This window comes from Agelaius phoeniceus, chromosome 11, assembly GCF_051311805.1.
Source record: "Agelaius phoeniceus isolate bAgePho1 chromosome 11, bAgePho1.hap1, whole genome shotgun sequence".
Taxonomy (NCBI): Eukaryota; Metazoa; Chordata; class Aves; order Passeriformes; family Icteridae; genus Agelaius; species Agelaius phoeniceus.
The window spans coordinates 19655233-19681727 of NC_135275.1; the positions used below are offsets into that span (position 1 = coordinate 19655233).

Consider the following 26495-nt stretch of genomic DNA (forward strand, 5'->3'; position numbering starts at 1 on the left):
GGGAAAACCCCTCCTCTCAATTCCTGCTAGACTAACATTTTACCTGCAAAATTGAGGTAGGAGGCTTTTAAATGACTTGTAGGTGGATCTGGTTCTAGAAACAGCTCTGTTTTACAACAAGCCTTTGCTGTTTGAAGAAGGAGGGTGTAACAGCAAACACAGAAACAGTTAACTGCAGCCTGGTGCTCCTGCCTGCTCTCCCCAGGCTGCTGAAATGCAGGGATTCGGGGGGTCACACTCACAAATTTACCATTAAAGCAAATGCCTGTTTCATCCCTTTCAAGGGTGGGTTTTCTTTAAAGCTTTCATCCTGGCAGAGATGTTTGAGGAGCTAAAAATAGGCAGCAAAGTCACGTGAGAACCTCCGGATGTGAGAAATCACATAAAAGATACGAGTGTGAGTCCCTGTTTCCTTGGAAATAATAGTAGTAGTAATTCTTGAATGTGAGGTTGTAATAGCAAGATCTGAAACCGGCCCCCTGCTCTCTGAAACCCTCTGTGAGCAGCCAGGGCAGGGTAGAACCAGGGAATAAACTGCCCCAGAGCACAGCACGGTGTGAGCAGAACCCTCCCCTGCAGAGCTCCAGGGGCTTCTGTGAGTGCAGGGTTGGACCCGGGGCCACTTCATGGAGGGGTGGGAGAGCTGGGGCAGAGGGGCACAAAGCTCTCCAGACACCCAGCACTGGCTGGGGAAACCCTGGTTGAAGGTTTCAGTTTGGGATGAGCCCATGGGAAACCCCTCGGTCCCTGCATCCCCCAATCTTGTGTGTGGATTTAAATTGGGATCTTCAGCTGGTGCTGGGTCAGAGGGCTGGGATTTGGACACCTCTGGAGAGATTCCAGATCAGGAGTAAAAGCAGTGGCAGGAGCCATCCCTGGTGGGAGTCACTGAGCTCAATGGCAGCAGTAAAGGGCTCTCACAGGAAATGGCTCACACTTAAATTTTAACATCCCCAGACTGAGCACTACTGACCACACTCACTCCAGGCAGTTCCCAGCACCTGGGCAATGCTGGGCATTGCTGACAGGACCTGTGGGATGGGACAGCTGTGTCCCCACAGGGTACAGGCACAGAGCCACAGCCCTGTGGGTTACGGGGTGATCCCGAGCCCCCATCCCTGCCTCGTGCTCCACTCTCCATCCCTGCACTGCCAGCTGGAGCCACACACTGCCTCCTATAAATCCTTTCTAAATGAGCATCAGCATTTAATTTATTTCAGCAAGACTTACTGCTCTGCCCGTATGGATCCTGCATGGGCAGCACGGGTAAAGCCCAGCGCTCAGATCCCAGAGCCAAATGCTCACCAGTCAGCAAATGCTGGAAATTTGGGCTCCATAACCCATCCTGCCAAGTCAGAACTTGGCACTGTAAGACAGCAGTGCTCAAACTTTCCACTGAAGCAGCTCCCAGGGCCCAGCATGTTACTGGGCATCACAGTGAGTCACCTACAGACATGAGAGCAGATGTGGCTAAAATCCTTCCATGCTGCAATTCACAAACAAATCTACTGGCAGTGGAAGGCTGCCAAATTTTTCAGATTTTTTGAGCTGGATGTGTTGTTCCCCTAGGCTAGAGAAATGTCACTCTTTTCCTCACTCCTCCTCTCTTTCCTCTTTTTTTGCTGCCATCACAGCCATCAGCACATTCTCTCACTCCTTTTTGCCAGGAAACAGGATGGAAGAAGGAGAAGCAGGAGCATCCTTAGCAGCACAAGGGTCATTCTTGGAGCACTCAGCTCAGGTGTGTGGGACCCAGCACTCAGCAGGATGCTGCAGAGCCCTCACCTGAATGTTACACTCAGACTCACTATAAAACCTCAAAATCAGCCCCAAGCAGGGATTTTTGCTGAAATAATCACCATGCCAGATGCTCCAGCACTCCACCACAGCCTGTCTGTCACTCTGGTTGCCAGATGCCTTCATGAGGTTTTGTTCTGGATGACCAGAAACTGAATTAGGCTGCATCCAAAGAGCCAGTGCAAGGTTGCTAGGAGATTGCTCTGTCTGCAAGGAGCTGACAGGCACAGGAGGCACTGATGGGTGCAGGCTGCTGTGGTAAGGTTGTCTCCTTCTGCAAATGTGACCTGGGCATCTTTGTGCACACTCCAGACCCTCGGGGCAAGAAGACTTTGGCTCAGCTTTGGAACTGATGGAGCTCAGGAACAGGGTGGGAAGGGGATGCTGGTGAGGCCATTGAGCAGTGCCTGTAATGAAAAACAAATTGTGGGACAGCAGAGGCTTCACAATCATATCCCACTCCAAAGTTAAAAAAAAAATAAAAATTATCTTCCCCTTTTGATGTAAGGTGAATTGCTTTTATGGCAGGGAAAATGGCATTTCCTCCCCCAGGGCAGTAATTTCAGCAAAATCTTTGTTCTGCTTGCCAGCAGCCACTGCCCATGGCCTGAGGTGATGCCCCAAACAGCTCAGGCTGGTCCTTGCCTGGCTGCAGCAGGGCAGGGTGGCCACTGTCCCTGTCCCCACGCTGCTGGCAGGCACTGCATGTGCCACAGGTTAATTACACTTGCTCATTAGGGCTGGTGCCTTTGAGGGGAACAGCAGGGAAATGAAAGCAGCTGCAGGAGCAGGCAGGGCAGGAGGGGACTGAGAGGGGGAAATCCATCTGGGACTCAGGGAGCTCTCCTTCCACTGCTACCTTTTACTGATAAAATGATGCCATCCAAAAAGGTGAACTTCGAGGCTTTGGCAAACCTGTTTGCTTTAATGAGGCTGGTTACACAAATCCTGCAGCTTAAATGCAGCTGGTACCAGGCACAGAAACCAAGGGAATGAGGAGGCTGTTAAAGCAAAGTGGGTAAAGAACATTAAAATGAGTTCCTCAGCAATCTGTGATGCTCTGAAGCTTTGAGCACAGAGCTGTCCTGTCACCTGCAGCTGTCCCAGTTTCAGTGGCTCTGCTGGCATTTTGGGTTCCCCCAGGGACCGTGGAGATGTTGATTCAGCAGGTTCTTCCCAAGGTGGGGCAGGGTGCTGTGGTGCTCAGCAAGCAGCCTCTGCTCCAAAATCCTGCACTGGCAGCTGTGGCAAAGGCAAACCAAGCCCTAATTCATCACATTTACTGTAGCAGGCACATCCAGCTTCCTCAGAGGTCCCACCTGAGAGGGCAAAACAAACACATGCACACGGATATTGTTCAACGATGCCCCTCATTTCAGACACTTTTTGGGTGGAGAAATTTCAACACCAATCCTAGGAGGAGAGGATGCAGAGCTCTGCCTTAACACCCTCTGGAAAGCTGAAACTGCTCCTGTGCCAAGAGAGCACCAGACCAAATCTCAGGGATCCCACCAGCCGAGCAAGGGAGCCCAGGGGCCCTGAGGAGCCTGGGGAGCTGTGCAGATCCCCCCTTTGTGCCCCAAAGCTCAGGCTGCAGAGGCTGCAGCTGCTGAGGAAGCAGGAATGTGCTGCTCCTGCCTTGCAGGATCCTGGCTCTAACAGCAATTGGCACAGAGTCATCCTTATCAGCTAGCACATTAATCTTAATTAACAGATCGACAGCAACAGTTCCTCCCTGGAGCTCCCCTGAGCATTCCCAGCCTTTGCTGTGCTGCTGCTCCAGCAGCCCTGTTGTTCCTGACACGGGGAAAAAAACCAAATTCTGCACCCAGATGGAGGGGCTGCCCTGGCTCCAGCCCTGCTGGAGGCACAGCTGAGCCCAGCTGAGAGATCAGGAGCAAATCCACAGCTGGGAGCAGCACCAGGAGCATCCCCTCCACCCCAGAGCACAGCCCCCAGCACCCACAGCCCCCAAACTGTGCCACGTCCTTTGTCCGGGGACAGGCCTGAGAGAGGAAGGGCTCCCACAGGTTTGCATGTTTCTTAAAAGGAGGATTTTTTAAAAAGAGAAAAGAAAGGAAACCCAGGGAGTTAATATGTGAAAATGTGGTAGAATCAACCCAAACCAAACCCCAGCAGGAGGATCTCTCTCACCTTCTGCTCCCTGCTTCTGTCAGGGTTGGGCAATCAGTGCTGACTGTCCCAGCATTGATTCCCACCCCAGTGCCTGGAGCTCACCTGCTCATCCTGCATGAGCAGCACTGAGGGACCCCACTGCTGGTATGGGACCACAGACCCCAATCCTGTAACCCACTGGGGTCAGGGGAATGTGGGGATCCCCACTTTGGGGTCATGGGGCAGCACAGCTTCGAGCAAGCCTGAGTCCAAAGAGGCAAAGGCTGTAACTGGGGCAAGGGGGGCAAGAGAAGCAATGAGGTGGCTGAGGCTCCAGTGGGGAAGGGAGAAGTTAAACCCCTGGCTGCTGCAGTGTGGATTTAGGGCCCAGTCATTCCCACCAGGTAATTAAAGGGCACGGGGACAGCATCCATCACACCTTGTCTGAGAACATCTCAGGTCAGATGCAGAGCCAGGACAGCTGAGGCCTGGCAGAGCTCAGAAAATAATGTCATTCTCTTATAAAAAAACCCCAACAAACAAAACATAACAACACCACCACCACAAAAAAGCAACTCCTTTGTCCAAGTCAGCAAACCCCATCATCTCTGCCCAGACTGGACCCTGGGGTGGAGCAGGCACTCCTGGCAACAGCAGCACCTCAGAGGACTGAAATCATGACTGTAACAGGCAGAGCACTCTGAATAAACCCTGTTAATTCACTGATGAAGCTGTCCAGGATGGTGTGTGCCCCCTGGGCCCCTTGCCCTCTCCCTTTGGGTATCTCCACACTCAGGTGCAGCAGTGCTGGGATTGGGGGTTCCTGCTTCCCAAAAGCACCTGGGAACCTGAAGCTCAGCTTCTCCACTTGTACAGATGCTGCCAGAAAAGCAGAAAAGCAGTCTGGTTTGCAGGAGCTCCTTTCCAGGGGTGCTCAGTAATTGTGGAAGCTGGAGCACCATGTCAGGCAGAGAGGTCAGCTCCAGGCACTGACTGCTGAGCACACTAATCTCAGCGTTTTTCCAACAGAAGAGAGGAAAAAACCTCATCTCAGCTGAAATACCAAGGCTTTAAAAATTAGTTGCTGTTCACGTGCAGTAGCTCTTGTTATTGAAAACACCATAAAAGTTTTACTGTGCTGACTTAGGGTGAATGTAAAGAACCTCGCTTGTCCTGACAGGCCATAAAGGAACTTTTATGACCTATTGGGTCAATGATTTGCAAAGAAGGATTTACACTGCTGTCCAGGGCTGGGATGAGCTGCTGGAGGAGGAACACACCAGGAATGGCACTCAGAGCTGAGGGGTGAACCTGCTGTGGGATAAATCCAGCACGACTGTGTGTGTCAGCCTGCCTTGCTTTACACAGCTTGTGCTAACTCAGAAGGGCACAGGATTATGTGCTGAGTGGGTTTAACTGATTGACCTTTATTCTTTTGGGTTTACAAGTGGAGTTTTAGGAGGAAAAACCTTACCCATGCATCAGCTCAGCTCTCCCCTGGGGATAAATCTTCAGAAATCCAGGCTGAACCCCCAGTGTTGCAATCACTTTATCTTTTATCACAAAGTGTCAGCTCCACTGGTCCGTCCAAGGTTCACTTTCAACACTCTCTCCTGGGGGAACTCGAGGGAGAAGAGGCCCTGACTTGGTGAAATATCATCACCTTGGACTGATGTTGCTCAGGACAGATGAAAGGGTGTGAGGGAGCACCCTGCTGTGCCAGCAGCCTCCCACCAGCATCAGGGCTCATTTGCCTTTATAAAGCACTGGGCACACAAGGGCAGAGGCTGCAGCTGCAGGCAAAGCTCCTGTGAAATCCAAATACTCACCTCCAGCCTCAGGGGCTGGCGACAGGGGCCCAGGACCGTTTGCAAGTGACAAAAACTGCCCTGGAAAAGGGACTAAGCCCCCAGTGCCACCTTCCTGGGGCAGCACACCCACCTCACAGCCTCTGCTCTGCCTGGCTGGCACAGCCTGTGCCACCCCAGTCCTCTCCAGCCCAGGCTTGGCTGCCCACATTCACTGCTGGTGTTGGAACCATCCCCAGGACTGGGAAGGGATGGGGAGAGGCACCCAGAGCATCCTCTGTGCTCCTGCCCAGGCTGCAGCCAGGAGGGAGCAGGGTGGTGCCAGCCATGGGGAGAGCAGGAAGGTGCCAGCCAGGAGGGAACAGGATGATGCTGGTTATGGGGGGAGCAGGAAGGTGCCAGCCAGGAGGGAATAGGATGATGCTGGTTATGGGCAGAGCAGGATGGTGCCAGCCAGGAGGGAATAGGGTGGTGCTGGTTATGGGGAGAGCAGGATGGTGCCATCCAGGAGGGAATAGGGTGATGCTGGTTATGGGGAGAGCAGGATGGTGCCAGCCAGGAGGGAATAGGGTGGTGCTGGCTATGGGGAGAGCAGGATGGTGCCAGCCAGGAGGGAATAGGGTGGTGCTGGTTATGGGCAGAGCAGGATGGTGCCAGCCAGGAGGGAATAGGGTGGTGCTGGTTATGGGGGGAGCAGGATGGTGCCAGCCAGGAGGGAATAGGATGGTGCCAGCCACGGGGAGAGCAGGATGGTGCCAGGCAGACTCAGCACCCCCGGGATCTCTGCTCCTGAGCCTGGCACCTGCGGGGGGGAGAGAGCAGCCCAGAAAGATCAAACACTTCAAATGCTTCTCTGCCGAGTGCCAGTGTGAGCTGGAAGGAAAACCAGGGGAGTCTCAGTGCCTGAGGGTGGGAGGATCTCCCAGGCAGGCACTCACAGGCTGGTGCTGCTCCCTGGGCTGGTGTCTGGAGGCTCTCTGAGGGACGAGCCCCCCAGCCCCAGCTCACCCAGCTCTCCAAGCTGCTGTGGAGATGCTCGTGCAGGTCAAACCCTTGAAGTGGGGCCCTTGCAGCCTCCCCAGGCAGCAGCAGCAGCAGCACTGTCCCTGCTGCAGCTCCCAGCCCCATCCCCAGGCTCACAGCACATCATGGGCATTGTGGTGGCTGCACTCTGCAGCCTTCCCTCCCCAGAGCCCTTCTCCTTCATCCCTCGGCATCCAGATGGATTGAACCAGATTTGCTGCACACGTGGCAAGCAAATGAAATGGTTTCTTTGGCAACAATAATGAAAGCTTAGAGGGAAAAAAAAATCTGCTTTCTGTCTCCTGTGAGTCCAGCAGCCCAGGTAACAGAGCGGGAAGCAGAGAACTGCAAGCATCTGCCGTGAATTACTGCTCTGATAGGAATCAGACATGCACTCCAGCATGTCTGCTGCACGTTTATTTATTTATTTGGGGCCTGATTGATTTAAAGACTCCCTATTGCCTGAGCAGCAGCATGGCACAGTAATTCACTTGATCTCTGATTTATATTTCATGTTCAAGTGAAGCAGGACGCTTCTGTCCAGCACAAGGGCTGTGTGTGCCAACATTGTGCTCAGCAGCTTCAGAGAACCTGGGCATGGAGAGAAGCAAAAGCTGTGGCTGCAGAAGGGATAATCACAAGATAAAAGCCCTGTTACACATCCAAAACTGCGTGGCCAGGGTCACAAACTGAAATGGGGACTCACAAATCACTGTCCCTATTTGCCCCCTTGCACAATGCTCAATTTTCCAGCCAGGATCCATCCTATTTTATCCTCTTCCCAAAGCACTCCCCTCACCCCACTGCTCCAACAGTGATCCAGGGGTCAGTGATGGTCATTCCTGAGCTCTCCAGCATTTCCATGATGCTGGAAGACTTTGAGCTTTTTACAGCTCAGCAGGAGAGAGCACAAGGTCCAAGGCATTCCCCAAAACTGCTCCACTTTGGCCCTGGTGGGCCCAGGATTTCCTCTTTGACCTCATGCCAGCAGGCCTGGCTGCTCTGCGGTGGGTGAGGTAACTGCACCTAATTAAGTCCCTCTGCTCTTCTGCCTCCCAGATGGAAAAGGATCAAAGCTCTCCAAAGGCAAGGGGGGCCCAGGAGGGGTGAGACAGGAGGGGTCTGCTGATCTGGGAGGGGGATGCAGCCAAGCAGAGACACCCCCTTTTCCCTGCCAGCATCGTCCTCCCTGTGGCCCCTCTGAGACATCCCCAGGAATGGCCAGGACTCCTCCTGGCTCCTGGCCTGTGAACCCCCTGGGAGACAGGGCCAGCAGTGACCCCTTCACCCCATTCCCCTTCATCCCCAGGGTGCCAAGGGCTGCAAACACCTCCAGGAGCTCTGCTACCACATTGGTGGTACCAAAAATAGACGCAAGCTATTTCAAACATCTCTCCCTCCTTTTTACAGCAATTGTTACACGGGGCAGAGTTAAGATCTGCTATTCTCTGCTCTGCTTCCCACTTGGAAATACCTTCTAGAAATTAAGGAGGATAAAAATAGTAGCATTCAATGGGAACAGGAGCGAGCTCTTCTCTTCAGAAGATGCTGCAATCACACAGCGCCCGCGCCCGCAGCCGCCGTGAATAGCTGATCTCCTTCAAAGCATTGTTGAATGAGGTCTTAGCCTCGTAATTTAAGGGGATGAAGTCCTTCCTGAGGCTGTGAAGATTTGGGCTTTCCAGATCTATTATTTTATATTAACTCCTCCTGGACAGCCTAATTAGACAAGGGAGAAAGGGTTGTTCCCTCCCCGCTCCGTTATCCAGGGCGCTTCCTCCTCCCGCAAGAGATTTTATTTGTGCTGCACAGAAGATTTATCAACTGCCTTTATAGCCCTCCCTGCACTAAATCACACTCCTAATGGATAGCCTGAGGTAAGAGCACCACTGTTTATTTTATTATTTTTTTTAAATCCATGGAATAGCAAGGATATATGCACTCAGAGCTGCAGGCTGAGCTCTGCCTCCCCGGGCAGCAGTTTTAAGACTCCTGAGTGGAATTACTTGCACTGGCCAAAATCCCAAGAGAGAGCTTGTGAAAGCCTCATCAGGAGCATCTCAGGGTCCAAACACACAGGACAAGGCAGGGATGACTGGAGCAGAGGCCGCTTTCCCTGCTCACCCTCTGCTTCTGTGTGTTACCAGGTCTGTGACCAGATCCCAGATCCCTGCAGGAACAGATCACCTCCAGCTTTGCCAGCAACTTGGAAATAATCCAGATGCAGAGATACAGTTAAAAAAAAATCTCTATTTACCCTAGTCTAGATGTCAAGAGTATTATTAATGGTAGATAAAGGTGAGACAAGAGAAAAACATCACTGGATTTTGGTGCTGTTTGAGATCCACTCCACCATCTCAGCTTTCGGGAATGCCAACCCCCTTCTGGCAAACCCAGTGTGAAGGAGAAACTGTTGAGCACAAGGAGAGTCATTAACCCACTACAAATAAACTTCTGATCTGCTCTTGGGGAAAACATCTCCCAGTGTCCAGCAGGACAAGGCACCAGCTCCCTTCCTGCATGGAGAGTCACTCCCAGCCTTGTGTAAAATACAGCACTCACCACATCAGCAGGAATAACTCCAGTGGCTCAGGGCAGGCTCCTCCCCAGGACAAGGAGGGAGGGTGGTCTGCCTTCTGGTTCCAGCCAGGAGTCTGAGAGCTTCACATTCTGCTCCATCCAGCTCCTGCTCCTCAGAGAGTGCATGGATGTGGGGAGGAAAGGGACCACTCTGATGAAATCCTTTAGATAAAATCTCTGGCTGGCAGAGAGGGCAGAGTGAGCCACAACACCCAGCTCAGGGGAATCACCAGGAGGGAGCTCCACAGTGCTCCTCACTGCTCTCAGTGGAGTCACCTCCCCCTTGTTTTAACTCATTGCCTTTGGCCTAATCTCTTGATTGATGAAGGCTTTGAAAATATAAATCTGTGGGATTTATAACTTGGCACAGAAGGAAAATGACAATTGCCATCTCTAATGGGACTTGCAGAGGGGTTCATGAGGACCCAAAAGCAGAGCTGGTCCTGCATGCCAAGATAAACTGGTGCAGGAAACGAGAGGAAGGCTTGACAAAGCTGTGGGTGAGGGGGGTCCAGTGGGACCATCTCCCCAGGCCTGCTCCAGGATTACAGCACAGCAGCACTGAGAAACAGAACACAGGCTGCTCTGCTGCTGCTGCTGCTGCTGCTGCAGCCTGGCTCCTCCTGCCAAGGCCAGGGGGATGGCAGGGGGATAGCAGGGGGATGGCAGGGGATGGCAGGGGGATGGCAGGGGGACGGCAGACCCTGCAAAAGCCAGGGGGATGGCAGGGGGATGGCAGGGGGATGTCAGGGGGATGGCAGGGGGATATCAGGGGGATGGCAAGGGGATGGCAGGGGGACGGCAGACCCTGCCAAGGCTGGGGGGATGGCAGGGGGACATCAGGGGGATGTCAGGGGGACGGCAGACCCTCCCAGGGCGAGTGGGAAGGTGGATGCAGCCAACCCAGAGAGCAGCCAGGGCTGAGTCAGAGACAGCAGCCTGCAGCAATTCCCAAAAGCTGCACCCCCGTCAGCCTCTCCCGCTGTGAGTGCCATCACAGCTCGGGATTGCTCTGCAGGCAGGGGAGGTTCCCGTCACTCATTCTCCCCGTGCCATTGTCGCACAGGTCGGTCCCTGTCACTGCGCTGGCACATCCCGCAACGATCCGGGAACCACCGCATTCCTTTGCCAGGGAGCTCCCCCAGCTCCAGTCCGCATTTCCCTGCCTTAACTTCACACCAACAAAACTCGCCTTGAATAAGGAGAACAATGGGAGCGGCTGAATCCGTTCCCATCCCTGTCTCCTGGTAGCAAGCACAGCTCCTGGGCACGCAGGGATGCTGCCAGGCTTCCTCGGGCTCTGCTGCCGATTCTGTCAGAGCATGGGTGCTGCCCTAACCCTCGGCCAAAGCCTCAGCCTCTCCCAAGGGCTGAGCAGGGAGATTTTGAGATTTCAGAGGCTTCTCCTTGCTGGGAATGAAGAGAAGGGACCGTGCATGTGAGAAAGTTTGAAAGCACGAGGTGTTTGCTCCTCGTGGGCAGAGGCACCCATGGGGCTTCCCCTGGCTGTGGGGCAGCTCCTCCATCCAGGCTCTGTGAAGCCTCTTCCAAAGCCATTGGGAGGCTCAAGGCTGATGGATGTCTCTTCAAACCTTTGAAAAAAATCTGGATGTATAAATAAATTAACCCACCCAGAGACTAGCATCAGCCTTGAGCCCTAACCAGTTCCTTCTGCTGCTCCATGATTTTGTCTTTCTTGGATCAGAAAGAAATTAATTTAATGAAAAGCTACTTTTTTCCTGCCCTTTCTTCATCTTATTTTTATAAACCCCATAGGGAAGTAAAGCATATGAACAGAGACAGCCTGCTTGGTGTGGAAGCCAATTTGCAGAGCAAGACAGTAATAACCACCCAAAAGGGGTGGGAGGGATTGTTGGCCCTGTTTATTCTTGGCTTATGCTGGTGATTCCTCAAGAGAGTCAGAAAAAGAGTAAATCTCTATCAGAGACAACTTTTGACAAGTTGTGCTTTTAAACTTCACTGCACCTTTAGTTTATCCCATAGAATATCTCTACAACCTATGTAAAAATATACCATCTATATTTAAGATTATAGCTTGTATGTATTAGATAGGTATCAATTCCTGGGTGAAGGCAGAATTAAAATTTCAATGGTTCTGCTTCTCTACTGTGAGCTTTAATCCCTCCTAAAATACACACACAAACATGGAAGACTCCTCCTGCCAAGTCCACACCAAACCTCCTGGGCAACATGAATCAGACAGCACAGCATGGGGAGGAACAAAAATCAGCTTTATCCATTCCCATTCTACTTACCTGGGCCACTGTGTGCTTTTCCTACAGCGTTCCAGCCTCCCCCTGCTCACAGGGACATTCTGTACCCAAATTCAGCTCCCAAACTTGTTTTTTTCCAACACTTCAGATCTCCCCCCTCAAACTCTGTCCAGCTCCAGTAGCTGTGGCCAATTTAAAAGCCGCCTAAAAAGCTTTTGATGTGCTGTTAATCAAGTGTGTATACACTGGGAATTTCACAGCATTTAAGGGAATATCAGCTTTGGATGCCTCTGCCTCACCTGCTGGCAGGAGGAAGGGAGGATTGCCAAGGCAGGGATGTGGAGCAGCAGGGATTCTCACACTGGGACTCTCTGCTTGCCACTGTGCCATTTTCAGTCCTTCTCAGAGTGGTTTTGGAGAAGGGGGGAAGCGGAACAGTCTCTAAAGGATGTCAGAGCACTTTTGACAACTCCTAACAATGAAGGAAAAGAGGTTGGAAAAAATTAAGAATGTTAGAAAGTAATGAAATTCCAGTATCCTGGGAATAATAAATAGTCATGGTAGAGAGCAATGCCTCTCTCTTTTCTTTTTCCTTTTTTTTTTTGTATGGAGACAGAGGAGAACAAGGGAGTATTTGTTTCTCGATTCCTCATCTAGGAAGCACAACTGGCTCGTGCCTTCCGTGCTTCCTGCACAGCCGGGGCTGCCAGATCAGTTCCTGCTGAGTGAGGAGTGATCCCTGTCTGAGGAGCACCAGGGGACTGCAGCCCTGTGCTGAGCTGTGCAGCACTGGCTGCAGGAAGACAGCATTTTTACCTTTGCTGTCAATGCTAACTGCAGACCAGAGCTAGGCACACAGTGCTCTTCACTGTCACAGGCTTCCCTCCTCTGCCACGGGGAAGTTTTGGAAGAGGGATAATTGCAGTGGTGTGAAGTGCTTTGATTAGGAGATTCTGAAACAGCTTTTGATGTTATTGGTGATCTCTGCATGCAGGTTTTTCTCTGGTGAGAATAAACAATGAGAAAGCACAGCTGAAGTTTCCAGTGTCTTCCTATTAGATGTGTTCAGCTGGAATCAGCATCAGCCCCAACCCTGTCTGGAAAAAGGCTCCACACAAATATCAAGCAATCCATCATCATAAGGGAAAATAGTGAACAAGCCTTGCTGTGTCTGCTGACAGCAGGAGCAAAGGCAAGCAAGACTTGGGCACGTAAATATTCAAGGAACAGCCAGGAGAAAGGCAGGCAGAAAGACCTGACATTTCCCTCTCCTTGTTACAACTACAAAAGACACGAGGGCATCCAGGTGTTATAAAATGCAGACAGTCTCCCTCTTCCTTCCAGATCCTGCTGGTTCTCCAGATCAGTTTGCCCTGGTTTCCCTTTAATCTGATCCGTTTGTGAATCACAAGTGAAGTTTCACAGCTCTGCTCTGTTAAAGCATTATAGACTCAGGTTTACCTTTAAATACCCAAGTGGGGCTGTAGGAATCCATCCAGCCTGCTGCCAGGCAAGCCACCAGCCTGAGCCTGAACGTGTACATCCTGGAGGGATCCACAAATCCATGAGTGTGGCACTGCATCTCCTTCATACAGTGACAGCCAGTGGCAGGGACAACGGCAGCTCCAGCACTGGAGGTGGCCCTCGGCTCATGTGGCTCCAAGGCAAGGAATTTCCACACCAGTCACCTGAAATCCCAACAAAGGTGACTGACTGGGCAGGCTCTGAGGGAGACAACACTGCCATGGAAGTCCTCTGCTGGCTCCATTCAAACTTTTACCTTCATATTCAAGCATCAAGGTGATGAAGATGCAGCCGCCTCCTCCTCTCCCTGCTGCTCTTATGCTTTGCCCCTCTGGCAGCTTTGGCTGGTCACAGGTTGAGGACAGGGACTGTAGACTCTTCAAGGCAAGGACGGTTCCTCTCCTCAGTCCTTAGCATGCCAAACAAGTGCTTTTCAGGGCTGTAGAACAACCACTACCTTTCCTGCTTCTTCTCATTCTTGGCACAAAGGCACCTGAATCGCTTCCAAGTGAGGTTAAAAGCATTCAAGCGTCTGTTTGCTCATGGGGTTTTCTAAAGTGACCTCTCTTTGTAACACACACTTCCCTCAGCATACCTAAAAGTATCCAAATGCCTTTTCCTTTAGGAACTGCCTTCCTATTCCCAGGAAAAAGATTCTGTTCCCTTGGCATTTTATCCATTGCTTTGTTTTCAAATTTCAGCTTCATATTTGAACACTTACATCACACATCTCCCATCTCGGTGGTGGAAGGGAAACACGAGCTAGAAAGAGCACAGTAATTCACATCACCTTGTTTCCTAGGCAGAGACCAAAACACTGCTTGCAAAATATCAGTATTTTTATGCTACAAAAATACAATTAGACTCTCAATTACATTTTATTAAATTTACTCCTGGGACTTTTTTAGTGCAAGACAGGCAAAGGAACTCTCAAAGGCTCTCACTAAATCCTCCGCAGTAAGCCTTGCCACTCCTGCAGCTACAGAAAGGGGAAAAATTATTATTTCCAGGGACCAGAAACCCAAATTCTGCAGACACATCTGCCACAAAGTCTCCCCCAAGTTGTGAGTCCCAGGGAACAAACTGGATTTACTCACTTGACTGAGGTTTTCCATGGGCACAACCTGTGTTTGCAGAAGTGGGTGCTCGAGCGGTAGCTCAGGAACAAGCAAGACACTGAGGAGCTACTCCAACAAGAGGACTCTCCACCTTTTCTGAATACTGGCATCTCCCAAAAAAGAGAGCTTGCAGATTTAATTAAATTTTACTATTTTATTTGTGAAAAAACTACAAGCAGAATTCATAAATAGACATTTCTATTTAAAGCAGGAAAATGATAAAGTGGCTTCTAATAACAGTCGTGCACATGCCAGTAACAGGAATATATTAACATCTTTTATTTGCTAGACAAAGAGCAGTGTCCAATATAAATTTCCCAAAAACATTTAAGACCTGTGAATTTCTGACCAGTTCACAAAACCACCATTGACACTTTAGCATGAAGATTAAAACAAACCTAACAGGACTGTCAGCTCTAAAGACTTTACAGAGCGGAAAAACTTTCAGAAGCGTTATACAAGCTGTCTTTCTGGGCAAATGAAAAATAGAGCTCGTATAATACATTAACATAAAAATCCACAAGATAAGATTATGTTTTGACATACTTAAACAAGCAATCTATATTTGTCTCCAACAAACAAAGCTAAGGAAATAATGTAACCATCTTTACACAGTAAATTAAGGTTACAAGTCATACACAAGAACAGAACTGCTTGCGCATTAAAAACTGTTCAGCTCCATTGTCATACTCTAAATGTTGGCTCTTAAAACCATTCGGTTACATACAAGCAAAGGTTATTATATAGTCAGCAATTAATAAATTTTCAATAATTTAAGTTTATGGTAGAGCTTAAAAAAGTAGACTGAGAATGATCTTGGTAAGGCAGGTGAAAACATCTCAGTGGAAATAAACTCACAGAAGCTGCTGCCAAATTTTGGGTCTGTCCAATTTGAAGCAAAGTTCCAATTGAAATAAATAGCCTGGTGGTGTAAAACGCTGTCACCTTTCCTTTGCAGAACTACGTCAACTGAGCGAGTCAGGCAAGCTGTGTCGGTGTCTGTGTGTGTGTCTGTGTAAGAGTCCAAACTTTGCCATCGTAACACTGTGCTTCACTTACCTGCGTTCTGTGCCACTGAACACCGTGAATCTGGTCCTTCCCTACACTAGTGTTTGCTTGGTTTGCTTCTGGATCACCTTCCCCACCCAGGGCGGGCCGGCCCACGGCCACGGCGTGGAGGGAACCGCGCCCGCGGCGCCGCAGGAACGCCAACTCCCGAAATGGCGAAAGCAAACGCTGTCCTTCAAACCACAACACAACAGCTACGGGTGAGGCTGGGGCTTCAATGCTTAGCTAGCACTTCCTAACTGATTGCAGAATTACAGGTCACTCGTTCCAAAGAAATTTTCCCATCTGTTTGTAGCAAGCTACTTCATCGAGGAGGCACGCCAAAGGGACAGATGTTACCGACTTTACCACGAGTAGCTGGGTACGGCGTTAAAGCTTTTCAACTGATCTACAGGTCTAGTTTCACTTGAAAAAGAAGCAATTTCCTGGTACACACAATGCTATTTTTTTTCTTTTTTTTTTTTTTGCACAAATTCCCAGATCCAACGAAGAAGGTGAGCACGTGGTTTGACTTGAAGCACCAGAATGAGCCCTGCTGAGGCCAGCGGGACCTGCCACTCGCTCACGCTCTTGGCTGGATCACGGCCGAGATGCACGCAAGCCTAATTGATAATGGATCATTTATAAAGCAGTGCAAAATATACAAGTTCAGGGGCATCTTCAAAAAATCTCTCTTAAAAAATTATTCCAATACATTTCAGTAAAATAAATAAATATGGCTGACCAGTTTACCCTCCCTGAGACCCTTAAAGGAATAGTAAAAACTGGAAAAGGAATGTCTTTGCAATATCCCACTAATGTTAAAATGTGGATTGAGATATTCATAGTATTTAAAACTATGTATAATAAATTGTCTTGATGCTCATAGGAAGCATCTGTTTTCCTTTGGTTCTTTAATACTTTTAAAAATGCGTACAAAAGACAGCCTATACTGTGAATATAAGCAGAATTAAGTTGGGGTGCCCATGCTAATGTTCCGAATAAAACCACTGCTGCCAAGGCACTGCCACTGCACATGCCTTCAAGCAGGGGCCCTACCAGATCCCTTACTCACACATTTCTGTCACCAGTGTGAAAGGAACCTACATCTGCTACTCAAAACCACACAGATTTTAAAAAAAATCTTAAATCAGTTGCCTTCACAAAGAGAAATTTCTCTTGCCAAGCAAATAATTCACAATATAACAAGCAGGCACAAAGTTGTCAAAATGTGGCCCTCTTTCATCATGCCTAAAAGTTATGCATTTGATGTCAGATGAAGCCACAGCCTCTGTGCCTGAAATTACTGCAAAGCACCCTGGGGCCACTAAATAAAGATGAAAAGCCAAAGAGGTTTGGGGTTTGTTTTCTTTCTTAACAAAAGGTTGTTTTGCTTTTTAACAAAAGTTTGTTTCACCTCTTCAGCTGAGTGTTTTAGCAGGATAATGCATGGAAGGTAAACTGTAAAGCAACACTAACAGGCCAGGAAAAGAAATTATAGTCTGGATAGCTTTAGAGTAAGAATGAAGGAGATGCTGGTCATGAGCATGAGCCACACATCGCTCACTTGCCAGCAAGAAAACTTTTCCCTACTTTTGCTCCCACAGCAGGAGACTCGGAAGTGTCTGAACGCTGACAAGCCCATCACTGGACAAGATGCTGTTCAGAAAGCACTCTTGGGACACAGATGGATGCCAAGGGTAAGAGCCAGCCCAACAGCATGGATGGGACAGATGGGACAGGGCTGACAAGCACCGACCCACACGTGGCTGGAGCGAGCACCAGCTCCGTTCCTGAGCTTGGGATTGCTCCCAGGCTCCCTGCTGCCTTCAACCCACAGCAACCACTCCAGTTCTGGTAACCTGGGGCACTGAGGCTGCTGGCTGCAATTCATTAACAACACCAACACGTGTGGGACTGGCTGTGCAGGACACAGCCACGCTCATGTTACCAAACACACGGATCTGGGGTGTAACACCAGCAGTCTGGTTGGGAATGCTTCTGCTCCAGCTGGGCATGGACCTGCACATCACCAACCTGAGTGACCCTAGGGGAAGCACCAGCTACCTGGAGCAATCCTCTCTCATCTCAGATCCCAAGCTGTAACAATTAAAACCGTGTCCAGTACACTTTAGCCATTGCTTAGGGAAGAAACGGGGAAGGAACAATAGAGAGAACAGGTCCCATCCAGGTTCAAACCTTCAGGAACACTTTTCACCTAAGACCAGTTCCATTTCAGTTTCAGTACTTTCACAGAAGGGGACTGTCCCAGATCTTGAACGGTTCAATTATTTTGTTTTATCACTTCACAGTGTTTCAAGCACCAGCGTTTCCATGTATTGGTTTCAAATAACCCTTTATATATATTTATTTATATATATATTTATATATAATTTATATCAAAACTGATAGTACACAGTATAACTGGAAGAAGAACTGAACTTAAAAAGGATATGTTGAAAGAGGATGGAGTTTGTGAATGCAATAAATAAAGCCCCCTTCCCACCCCACCCACTCCCTACCCCAAAACAAAAAGTTGTCATGTTCATGGAAAATTGTGCACAGCAGATATTATAAAAAAGTAGATTCAGGAGCACATCCAATTATAAATGATTGTTAGGAAAATCATATAAAACAATGGAATACATAAAAGTGTCAAGAGTAATCGCTAGGGTGAGAAATTCCTTGGTGGCCAGATGCCCACGGCAAGCAGAAATTATCCTGGTTGCATCAGTAAGAGGTCGATGTCCGAGAAAGTGTGTTCAAGCACAGAAGAGGCTCTCCAGGATTTGAACAGCGTGGGCAGGTGGAGTGTTTGAATTTCATACCCTGATTCATAGTTTCCACAACTCCATGTGCAATTTTTCAGAAAGATTCGTCGTTGACTGCCGACATGTCCCCCTTGGGCGTGGAGGAACGGGACGAGCCCTTGTCTGTGCTCTCAGAGCCCGAGCTGCTCTGATTCTGTTGTTCTGATCCTGCACTGGAGGTCACTGTAGAAGACGACGTGGATGAAGAGCGAGTCTTTTCTTTAAAGTCTGTGATAATTACTGTGACATTTCCCACTGTGACTGCCAGCTGCTGTGCGGTACTTCTGTCCACATTTTTCAGTCTGGGTCTAAAACAAATGAGAAGACATTTATTAAAAGGATAAAAATAAAGGAGAAAGGGAAAGTTTATTAGGAAAAGCATTTGAAAATAAACTCGGTGTGACTTGTGCTCCCTTGCCTGCGCAGCTGGCAGTGGCTGGGAGGAGAAGCCAGGCAGGCAGAGTGCTGCAGAGCACAGGATGAAGGTGTGCCCTGCTCCCTGTGCCAGCCAGGCTCCCTGTGCCTCTGAGGGCTGCAGGGCACACTCAGCCCCAGAGAACAACCTGGCTCACAGAGCTCTGCACAGGGAGGCTCCTGCAGGCTTCTCTCCATCCAACCCTGCCAGAAAGGAGGACACCACAGCAGAGCCAAGCGGACAGGAGCCAGACAGAGCAAAGGATCTCCTCCCCAAGGGGCAGATGAAAGACTTCTCTTATCTAAATTCACCATCTCATCATGTGCCCTGATGTTATGAGACAAGGCTGTGACTCTGCAATACAAAACCACATGAAAGCATTCGGCCATGGCTCTTTCATTCCCCATGTTGGAACTCTGCAGCTGCAAACAACACAGGCACTGGGACAACTTGGCTTCTCTTTCAGCTGCTTTGAGCTTATACAAATCAGATGCCCAATCAGCCTATGGATAAAATAGCTCATAATGTTCCCTCTGGAATTGAGGCTATTGTAAATAAAATCCAAAATGTACAACGGTATTTTTTGCAGCCAGAGCTTTTGGTTAGGGGAAAAAGAAAAGGGGAAAGAAAAAAACACAAATCACCTGAAAAGAACCCACTGGTATTTATTGCTCAGGATTATCTCAGTAATTTGCATGCTGTGCTATCAATTCAATTAGTAATGTAGCTAATAAGGGTCGAAGCTCTAGGAAGCTGACATTCAAGCACATTTCACGGGTTGGTCCAAAGCTCTGCTTCAACAAGCCTTGGACATTCCTCCAGCTACCAGCAAATTCCAAGTCAGCTGCAGAGACCGCTGTAATTTACAGCTTTTGCTCCTAATTAAGGGTCAGACTTAAGCAGCAGAATATTCCCAATAGGGAAATTAAAAAGGAGAGTCTTTATACATCAGTGAAAAGTAGCTTGCTGAGAGCTGCCTTATTGAGAGGGATGGAGGGAAGGTTAATTTACTTTGGGATCAAGCTTCAGCTTTTAAACCACTCTGCCTTTTCTCCTCCTCACTTGCAGCACACAAGGCTAGTGCAGTAAAACAGAAAAAGAGGGAATTAAGCTCATTTTCTACCCGCCATGAATACTCAATGGCTTGCAGTGGTAAGTTAACAAGGAGAAAGTCCTTAAGCAGCAGTTATCCAAGTGGTATTCCAGAATCAGAACAGAAAAATGCACTGAGGACAGATGTACGGCTTCCAAAATAGAACAATTGTATTTCTGCAAACTTCCTCACCAAAAATAAAATTACCGCACCAAAAATAGTATTTTCTTATCTAACCTAGGAGGCTGCTGCAATTTTTAACAAGTACCACAGGAAGAGCATTTTAATAGACAGAAAACACAAACAAAACCCCAAAACACTGCTGCATTGTGCTCAGTGAAACTCCTCCTTGCAGCAGCCCCTTCGCTCCAGGACCGGCCTTTCCAAGCTCGGGGCCGCGCTCTGGATTCCCGGGGCAGGGAGATGCACCCACGCTGCACAGACACACTCACAGGAGCTGCCAAGCTGCACAGGCAGCCACGGGGAGGTGAAATGATGCCACCTCGTTTGTGGCTTCCAAGAAAGGCCGGCTGGCTGAGCAGGGTTTGAGGTTTCCGCCGGCGCTGCGGTACCGTCCCGGCAGATCCCCCGCACGGCTCTCGCTGTTCCCGGAAGCAAAGCACGAGGACGTATTTTCCTCCCCGAGCCCCGAGTTCCTCTAGGAAACCCAGTCCTTCCTGTAATTTGCCTCGGTCATTTGTTTCCTCTTGTACTCAGAAAGAGCCAAAATGCTGGCCCAGATACCGGAACAGAGCCCGCTGCCTCCGCCTTCCTACAGGGCTGGTCATGAACTGCGGCTATTGCTCGTTAAAAGGTAGCTCTGAGAGGTGCAATTAGCTTAAAAAAAAAAAGAAAAAATGGAGCTGCCCATGCATCTTTAAATGCCAGGACAAAGTAACATGGAAGGGCTGTGGGAAGCAGGGCTGAGGTACAGGATTTCCCCACAGTCCCACTCACAAACATTCACCTTATCACTTCTAGAACTGAGCCTCCCAACCATTTCTCTGGGAGGTTTTCAGGGTTTCCCCTGTACAAAGAGTTGATTAAGCACAGATGGAAACCACCAATCTTTTCAGCACATGCATACAATTTTTGCTTCTTATAGAAGAAAGGGATTGGCCCACTCATGTTATTTTGCAAAATTAAACACCCTGATGCTTCAGGTTTATAGCAAAAGGGTTTTATGGCCAAATAAGTCAAGTGTTTCAAAACATTCAATCTAAAAGTACACAGGAAGGCATGGTATAAACCAAGACATATTGTCAGAAACAGGCATGGTATCCAAGAAATTTAAACAGGATTTCTTAAAAATCCAGAGAGCCCTAAAAGACAATTTACAAAAAAACCCAGAAAAACTGTTAAGCAATCTGGGCATGAAAAAAACTTATCATTCTGTAAAAATCAGAAAAAGACTCTTGACAGCACTCCTGAGAATTGCAAGAAAAGTTCTACTAAATAAAACACTTCAAAAGACAGTTTAAGAAGTAAAGGAGATGAGGTACCCTTTAAAAATACCCAGCTAGACCTGGTACTATTAAGGCTTAATTAGGCCTGGCAAAAGCTTGCCACAAAACATGGACTAAAAGACTTTGCAGTAGACAGAGTGACTCCTTTAATGAGTAAAAACAATTATTTGATGTAATCTCTCAATTTAATATTATGTCATTAGTCAAGTACATCAAGTCTCCTGCATCCTAAGTCTCAAAATAAGTACCATTTAAAGAAGAACAGGACAAGAAAAGAGTCACTGCAATAAAGCTGCCTCTCTGTAATCAAATCAGGAATGGACACTTCTTTCTTTAGGGGCTGAGGAAGAGTTAACAGCAGTCCCTGCAAACAGCTCAGTCTTGTAGCACAGCAGATTTCACACTGCCCTCACTACTACACTACTGGGTTACTATGCAAAGGATATTCCCTCTTTTTAAAGATTTTCATGCTATTATTTAAAAACTTCCAAGACAAGAGTTTTCTGTAGTCACACCTTGCCAATTTGAATGCCAACAGCAGTGCCAACCATATTTGCCATGTGCTTTACCAGTGTTTGCAGCTGATGCTGCCTCAGTTCATGTGGCTTCACTATAAAACACCTATTACAGCACATTTTAAAGAGAGATGCAATTCTTATACAGCCCACACAGGCAAAGCACCCAGTTCAGTTCTGCCTTCTGTAGCTGTCAAGTTCAATAATACAAAAACTGTTTTGTGATGCTGAATTTTTGATTAAAAAAATGGAAGAACAATATAGGCAAGACTAGGAATAAACCTCTCTCCATACACTTATTTCAAACTTAGCCAAATATCAAACCAGCCATTTGTACTTTTTGTTGATAGCAAGATCCCAGCAAATCTGTTCATGTATACTTAGTTCCTTTATACTTGGAAAATTATCTTGACAATTACAGTGACTGAATTACAGATAAGGAAGTAAAAAAGTAACCTTTGTTACTGCTATCAAGTGATGATAAGAATTTGATACGATTGCTGGTTAATGTTTTTCCTCCACTGTGTCTACAGTCAAAAGCATTACTACTCAACTGACAATACAATTATTTTAGCAGAGAAATAAAAATGGAATGGACAACAGAATTAATATTTCCAAAGCCTGAATCTGTCCTCACTAGTGGAGTGTTCAAGTGCTTGTACATCAAAAAAAGAAGTGTTTGCTTTTTAACACAGTTCTCAGGTACCACAGGCTTAACTTTAGTCTAGAGTTACCTTGAAGTATGATTTGAGTCGCTGGTCTTTGTTGTAGTATTCCCAGACTGTATGCTGTTTGCTTCACTAGGAGGATCTTTCACAATATCCGACTTTGGTCTGTGAGAATTGGAGGGAAGAGGGAGATTACATTGTTGGTTTAAATGCACAATTGACCAATGCACAGTGCTACTGAAATCACATCACATTTAATACTGCATCCTTCAAACTTACTTAGTCTTTTTGTTAGTGTTCTTCTTTGTAACACTTGGACTAATTTCCTTCTCTTTGTCAGGTTTTTCTTTGTCTTGTTTTTCCACTTTCTCCTTCTTCTCCTTCTTAGGTGGTGGTGGGGTTGCATATTGCTGGGCAACTTGTTGTGCCACCAACTGAGAGTTTATTCTAGGTTTTCTATAATGACAATGAAAAGAGAGATCTACAGTCAGTCTTACACAGTAAAAATAACTATGCTGAGAGCAGTATGAAGATTTATTTCAGCAACCAGGGAAGAACACTCCACTTAAAGAACCAAATGGATGTCCTTATTTGATGTGAAGTACTACTGCTGTTACCAAACAAGACAGAAACGTTAAAAGAAAGAAATACTCTGAACTGCTGTTTCATCAGGTTTTAGTATCTAACATTATGAAGTATAATGCTCCCTTTCTTCATCTATGTCATGAAATCACAGCCAGTTTTGGGGGAAACAGCAGTGAAAAATCAGCTTTCCAGAAGCTGCCAGCAATACACTGTGGCTACACTTGAAGAAAAGGAACAGAATGTGACAAAAAGAAAAGTTTCCTGATAAACATCAGCCTCCTTCATATCCTTCAGTTTAATTTCTCAAATAATCTTCTGGTTCAGCAGCAGCAAACCTTGCACAAGTAACAAAGAAGAAGAGAAGGTAACTGAGATGACTTTGTCCCGAGGGCTGGGCTGGCAGGAGCACAGCAGACAAGTGGGCATTCACAGTGGCACTGGGAGCAGCCGTGCCAGCCTCCGACACGCTGGCCTCACACCATTGTCCCCAGTGTGCTCACACAGAAACACCAGCAAGCTGCCTTTCAAAGGCTGCTTCCACTGCAAATTGTGCCTTACACAGACAGGAGCTTTGCCTGTAACCAGTATCTTGGTTATTGATCCTCTCACATCCCACAGGAATTGGTACCTTTGTCTCTCCTGCATTCCTCATCCAAACTCTCATGTTCTCTCTTGACAACTCAAAAACTTTTCCCCCTGGCACATCACAAAGCAATTTATACTCTGAATACTTCAGCTATTCATGATCAATTCAATTCCTTCAACACTCCAGAAAGATCTGTACTCCCTGTGACCACACAGCTCGTGGGAGAGGAACAAAACCAGGTAATCAACTCCCTTAGTCGTCCATAATAAACCAAATGCTAATTGCAACAGTTGCCCAGGCTTGTCCAGAGCTGTTAAATTGTTCATAAATACAAATCAAATTTGCACACAGATCAGACTACAACAGATTGTACTTGGGTGCAGCTTTCACTGGCAATCAGCTCTACAGCTGGTGAACCCCAGGGCTTTGTGCTGCAGAGCTCTGTACCTGTACCCAGCTTTTACTACAAACATCCAGAGAGGTTTCAAGCACCTACTTAGTGGTGTGATGTGTTGAAAAAAAAGTCCAAAACATTAGTTGCTCACACATAACATTTGCATTGAGAGATTATACACACAAGGGAACACCCAGAGAATTTCTACTCCCTGTCATGGGAAAATCCAAGTATCTGCTAAGCCTCTCTTGGTACTGGTTTCCTGTAAAATGGTACCAAGATATTTTTACTAAAGTCAGATATACCCAAGTATTTAATTTCTCTACCACAGATTATTATAAAGTCTATGCAACAAGTTGAAATCAGGCCCCTGACCCATCTCAACACCTCTGGCAATCAGACTTTTCCCCCAACATAGAAACTATAACTCAGTTGATGCTACAATCTGCATACACATCTGAGTGAACAAGGATCTGGTCTTCAGCCTTAAATAACTGTGATACTGAAACGTTTTGCAGATCAGATCAAGCAGTTACCTGTTCCAGAGAACAGTGAAGATATTTAGCATCTTGAAATCCAGTATACAGCAATTTCTGTCTGTATGACTGAGAAGGAACATGTAAAAAGAAGTGGTTTGGTTACATGGAAAAGATTTTCAGATTGATGCAACCACACTAAAAGCTGACAACATTAACTTCTGTCAAGCAACCTGCTCACCACCTACTAAAAAAAAGATAAAATGTCAAGAAATCATCAAAGACAGGGCAGATACCATCTCCCTGCATGATTATACATGATTAACTCACTGCTTGAAGCTGCCACTTCTGCCCAGACTTACAGTTATTTGCTGTTTACACAACCAGCTAAGTCAGAAACGTGAGCCATTCATGGGAAATCCCAATTCATGACTCTGAGAGGTTTTCCCACTTTGCACAACTCTGATGTGCTGCTTGTGATGTGATTTCCAAGCCTTGTGCCCAACCTGTGCAGCTGCCCTTCCCATTGCAGGAGGGCTGCACTGCTTGAACAGAGACACAAATATTAAAATGCAAACTAAAACAAAACCCAAACTTGCATAAATATGTCCCACTGTATTTCCATAGAGAAGGCTGGAATGGCAAAAGGACCAGCCTTAAAGCACTCCTGTGGAGACACTGCCCCATGCTCTTCTGCTCCTTATCTGTACCTGTGACAGCACACTACACTTATTAAGTTTGATCATTTTCCGGCCAGTCACTGAGCTAACCAGCAAAGCTTCTCCAAAATCCCTCTTTACATATTCCCTCTTACCCACCAGGATGGTTTGCTGGTGAGGGCAAAGCCAAAGGTGGAAGGGAAGAGAGCAGGAAGCAGCCAGGGGCCTGTGGGAAGGAGAGCCAGCCCTGCCCATGGGTTTGCTCCTGCCATGAGGGAGGGAGCACAAAGCTGCTGAGACTTTGGTCAACACTGAGCATCTTTCAAGGTCTGCTGCACTACTAGAACAGATTTTTTTTTTTTTTAAATAATGCAAATAACCCAGCAACTTTCCAGTTCCTAATCTGACTGTTTCACCCATGCCAGCAGCAAGTTTAGGAAGAGGGTAAAAGCTAGGTAATTTAAGTAACTGGCAGAGTAAGAGTAATAATAATAGGAGTAATAAAATCCTTCAAGTAAGGCCCACACTGCCACTATAGCCAGGACACACTGGTTAAAAGCCCTTTACTAAAAAGCCAAGCAAAGCAAGTCAAGCAGCACATTTTTAACCACAGCAAACTATAACCATAGGAACCACAATTGAGTAAAGCAGCTGCAACATCCAAAACTTACTCCAAGTTTCCCTGCCTACCAAAAAGGATTTATTTGGCCACCTCCAAAGCAAATGCTTCAACCCAGATACACCACTGTTACATTAAAGTAGTTATCACTTAAGCAGAACAATCTGAACAGGAAGTTGCAACTACTTCTAAACTTTATTTTTAAGAATAAACAGCTACAGAAACAAGTATTAACCATTTTTTATCCCAAAATCTTCTCATTGGTTTACTTTCTGCAACATTCAAGTATTCAGGTACACAGAGTGACACATCTAAGTGACAAAAACCAAACCCTAACTCAGCCTCTTCAGGCTTTCTAACCAGCACTCATGCTTAAGGAAGAACTATGTTGTAACCTACGAGGTTTGAAGTATCAACAGCACTCACAACTCACAGCTAAAAAGCCTCAACTTCCCAAAAATTATCTGAAGAGATGCAATAGTGTTAATTTAGTTCTTGAATTTTCAATGCAAGTATCTGAAATAGGTGTGCTCTCTCCTACCTGAACTTTATGATAGTAAAGTTATGCTTTGCTTGGGTAATTTTCCCTTAATTTAGGTGACCACCTGAGTAAAGATCCAACACTGATGTGACAAACAAATGCACATCATTTTTCTTTTTACAACATGAAGAGGTCTGTCTTCTCCCCCTCTAAAACTAAGAGAAATTAAATGAAATTAAACTGTGCTTTCAAAGTTATGTACAGACAAATAAATTGTTTCACATTAACTGAAAGGTAGTTTACATCCCAGGAGCAGACATCTTCACAACAACTCATGACCTCTGCAGCAAGGACACACTGCTGCATGAAAAAGCTGAAATATATTTGTCTGCTCTAAGAATGGCTGTGGCACCTGGGTCTCTTCACCATCAACTCCCGTAAATGATCTTTACTACCTTTTAGTAACACATTTCACAGAAACA

General features: G+C 47.2%; 1 protein-coding gene across 2 annotated transcripts in view; it reads right to left on the reverse strand.

Moving 5' to 3' along the window:
* Positions 1-14333: 14333 nt before the first annotated feature.
* RYBP (RING1 and YY1 binding protein) overlaps positions 14334-26495 on the reverse strand; it is a 41009-nt gene continuing 28847 nt past the window's right edge. For both annotated transcript variants that reach the window (XM_054640204.2, XM_054640203.2), the window contains 3 exons: positions 22493-22669; positions 22280-22378; positions 14334-18364 (listed from right to left, as the gene is read on the reverse strand). In XM_054640204.2, the coding sequence (XP_054496179.1) occupies positions 18112-18364; positions 22280-22378; positions 22493-22669 (529 nt within the window). In that variant the 3' untranslated portion in view covers positions 14334-18111. The remainder of the gene's footprint in view (positions 18365-22279; positions 22379-22492; positions 22670-26495) is intronic.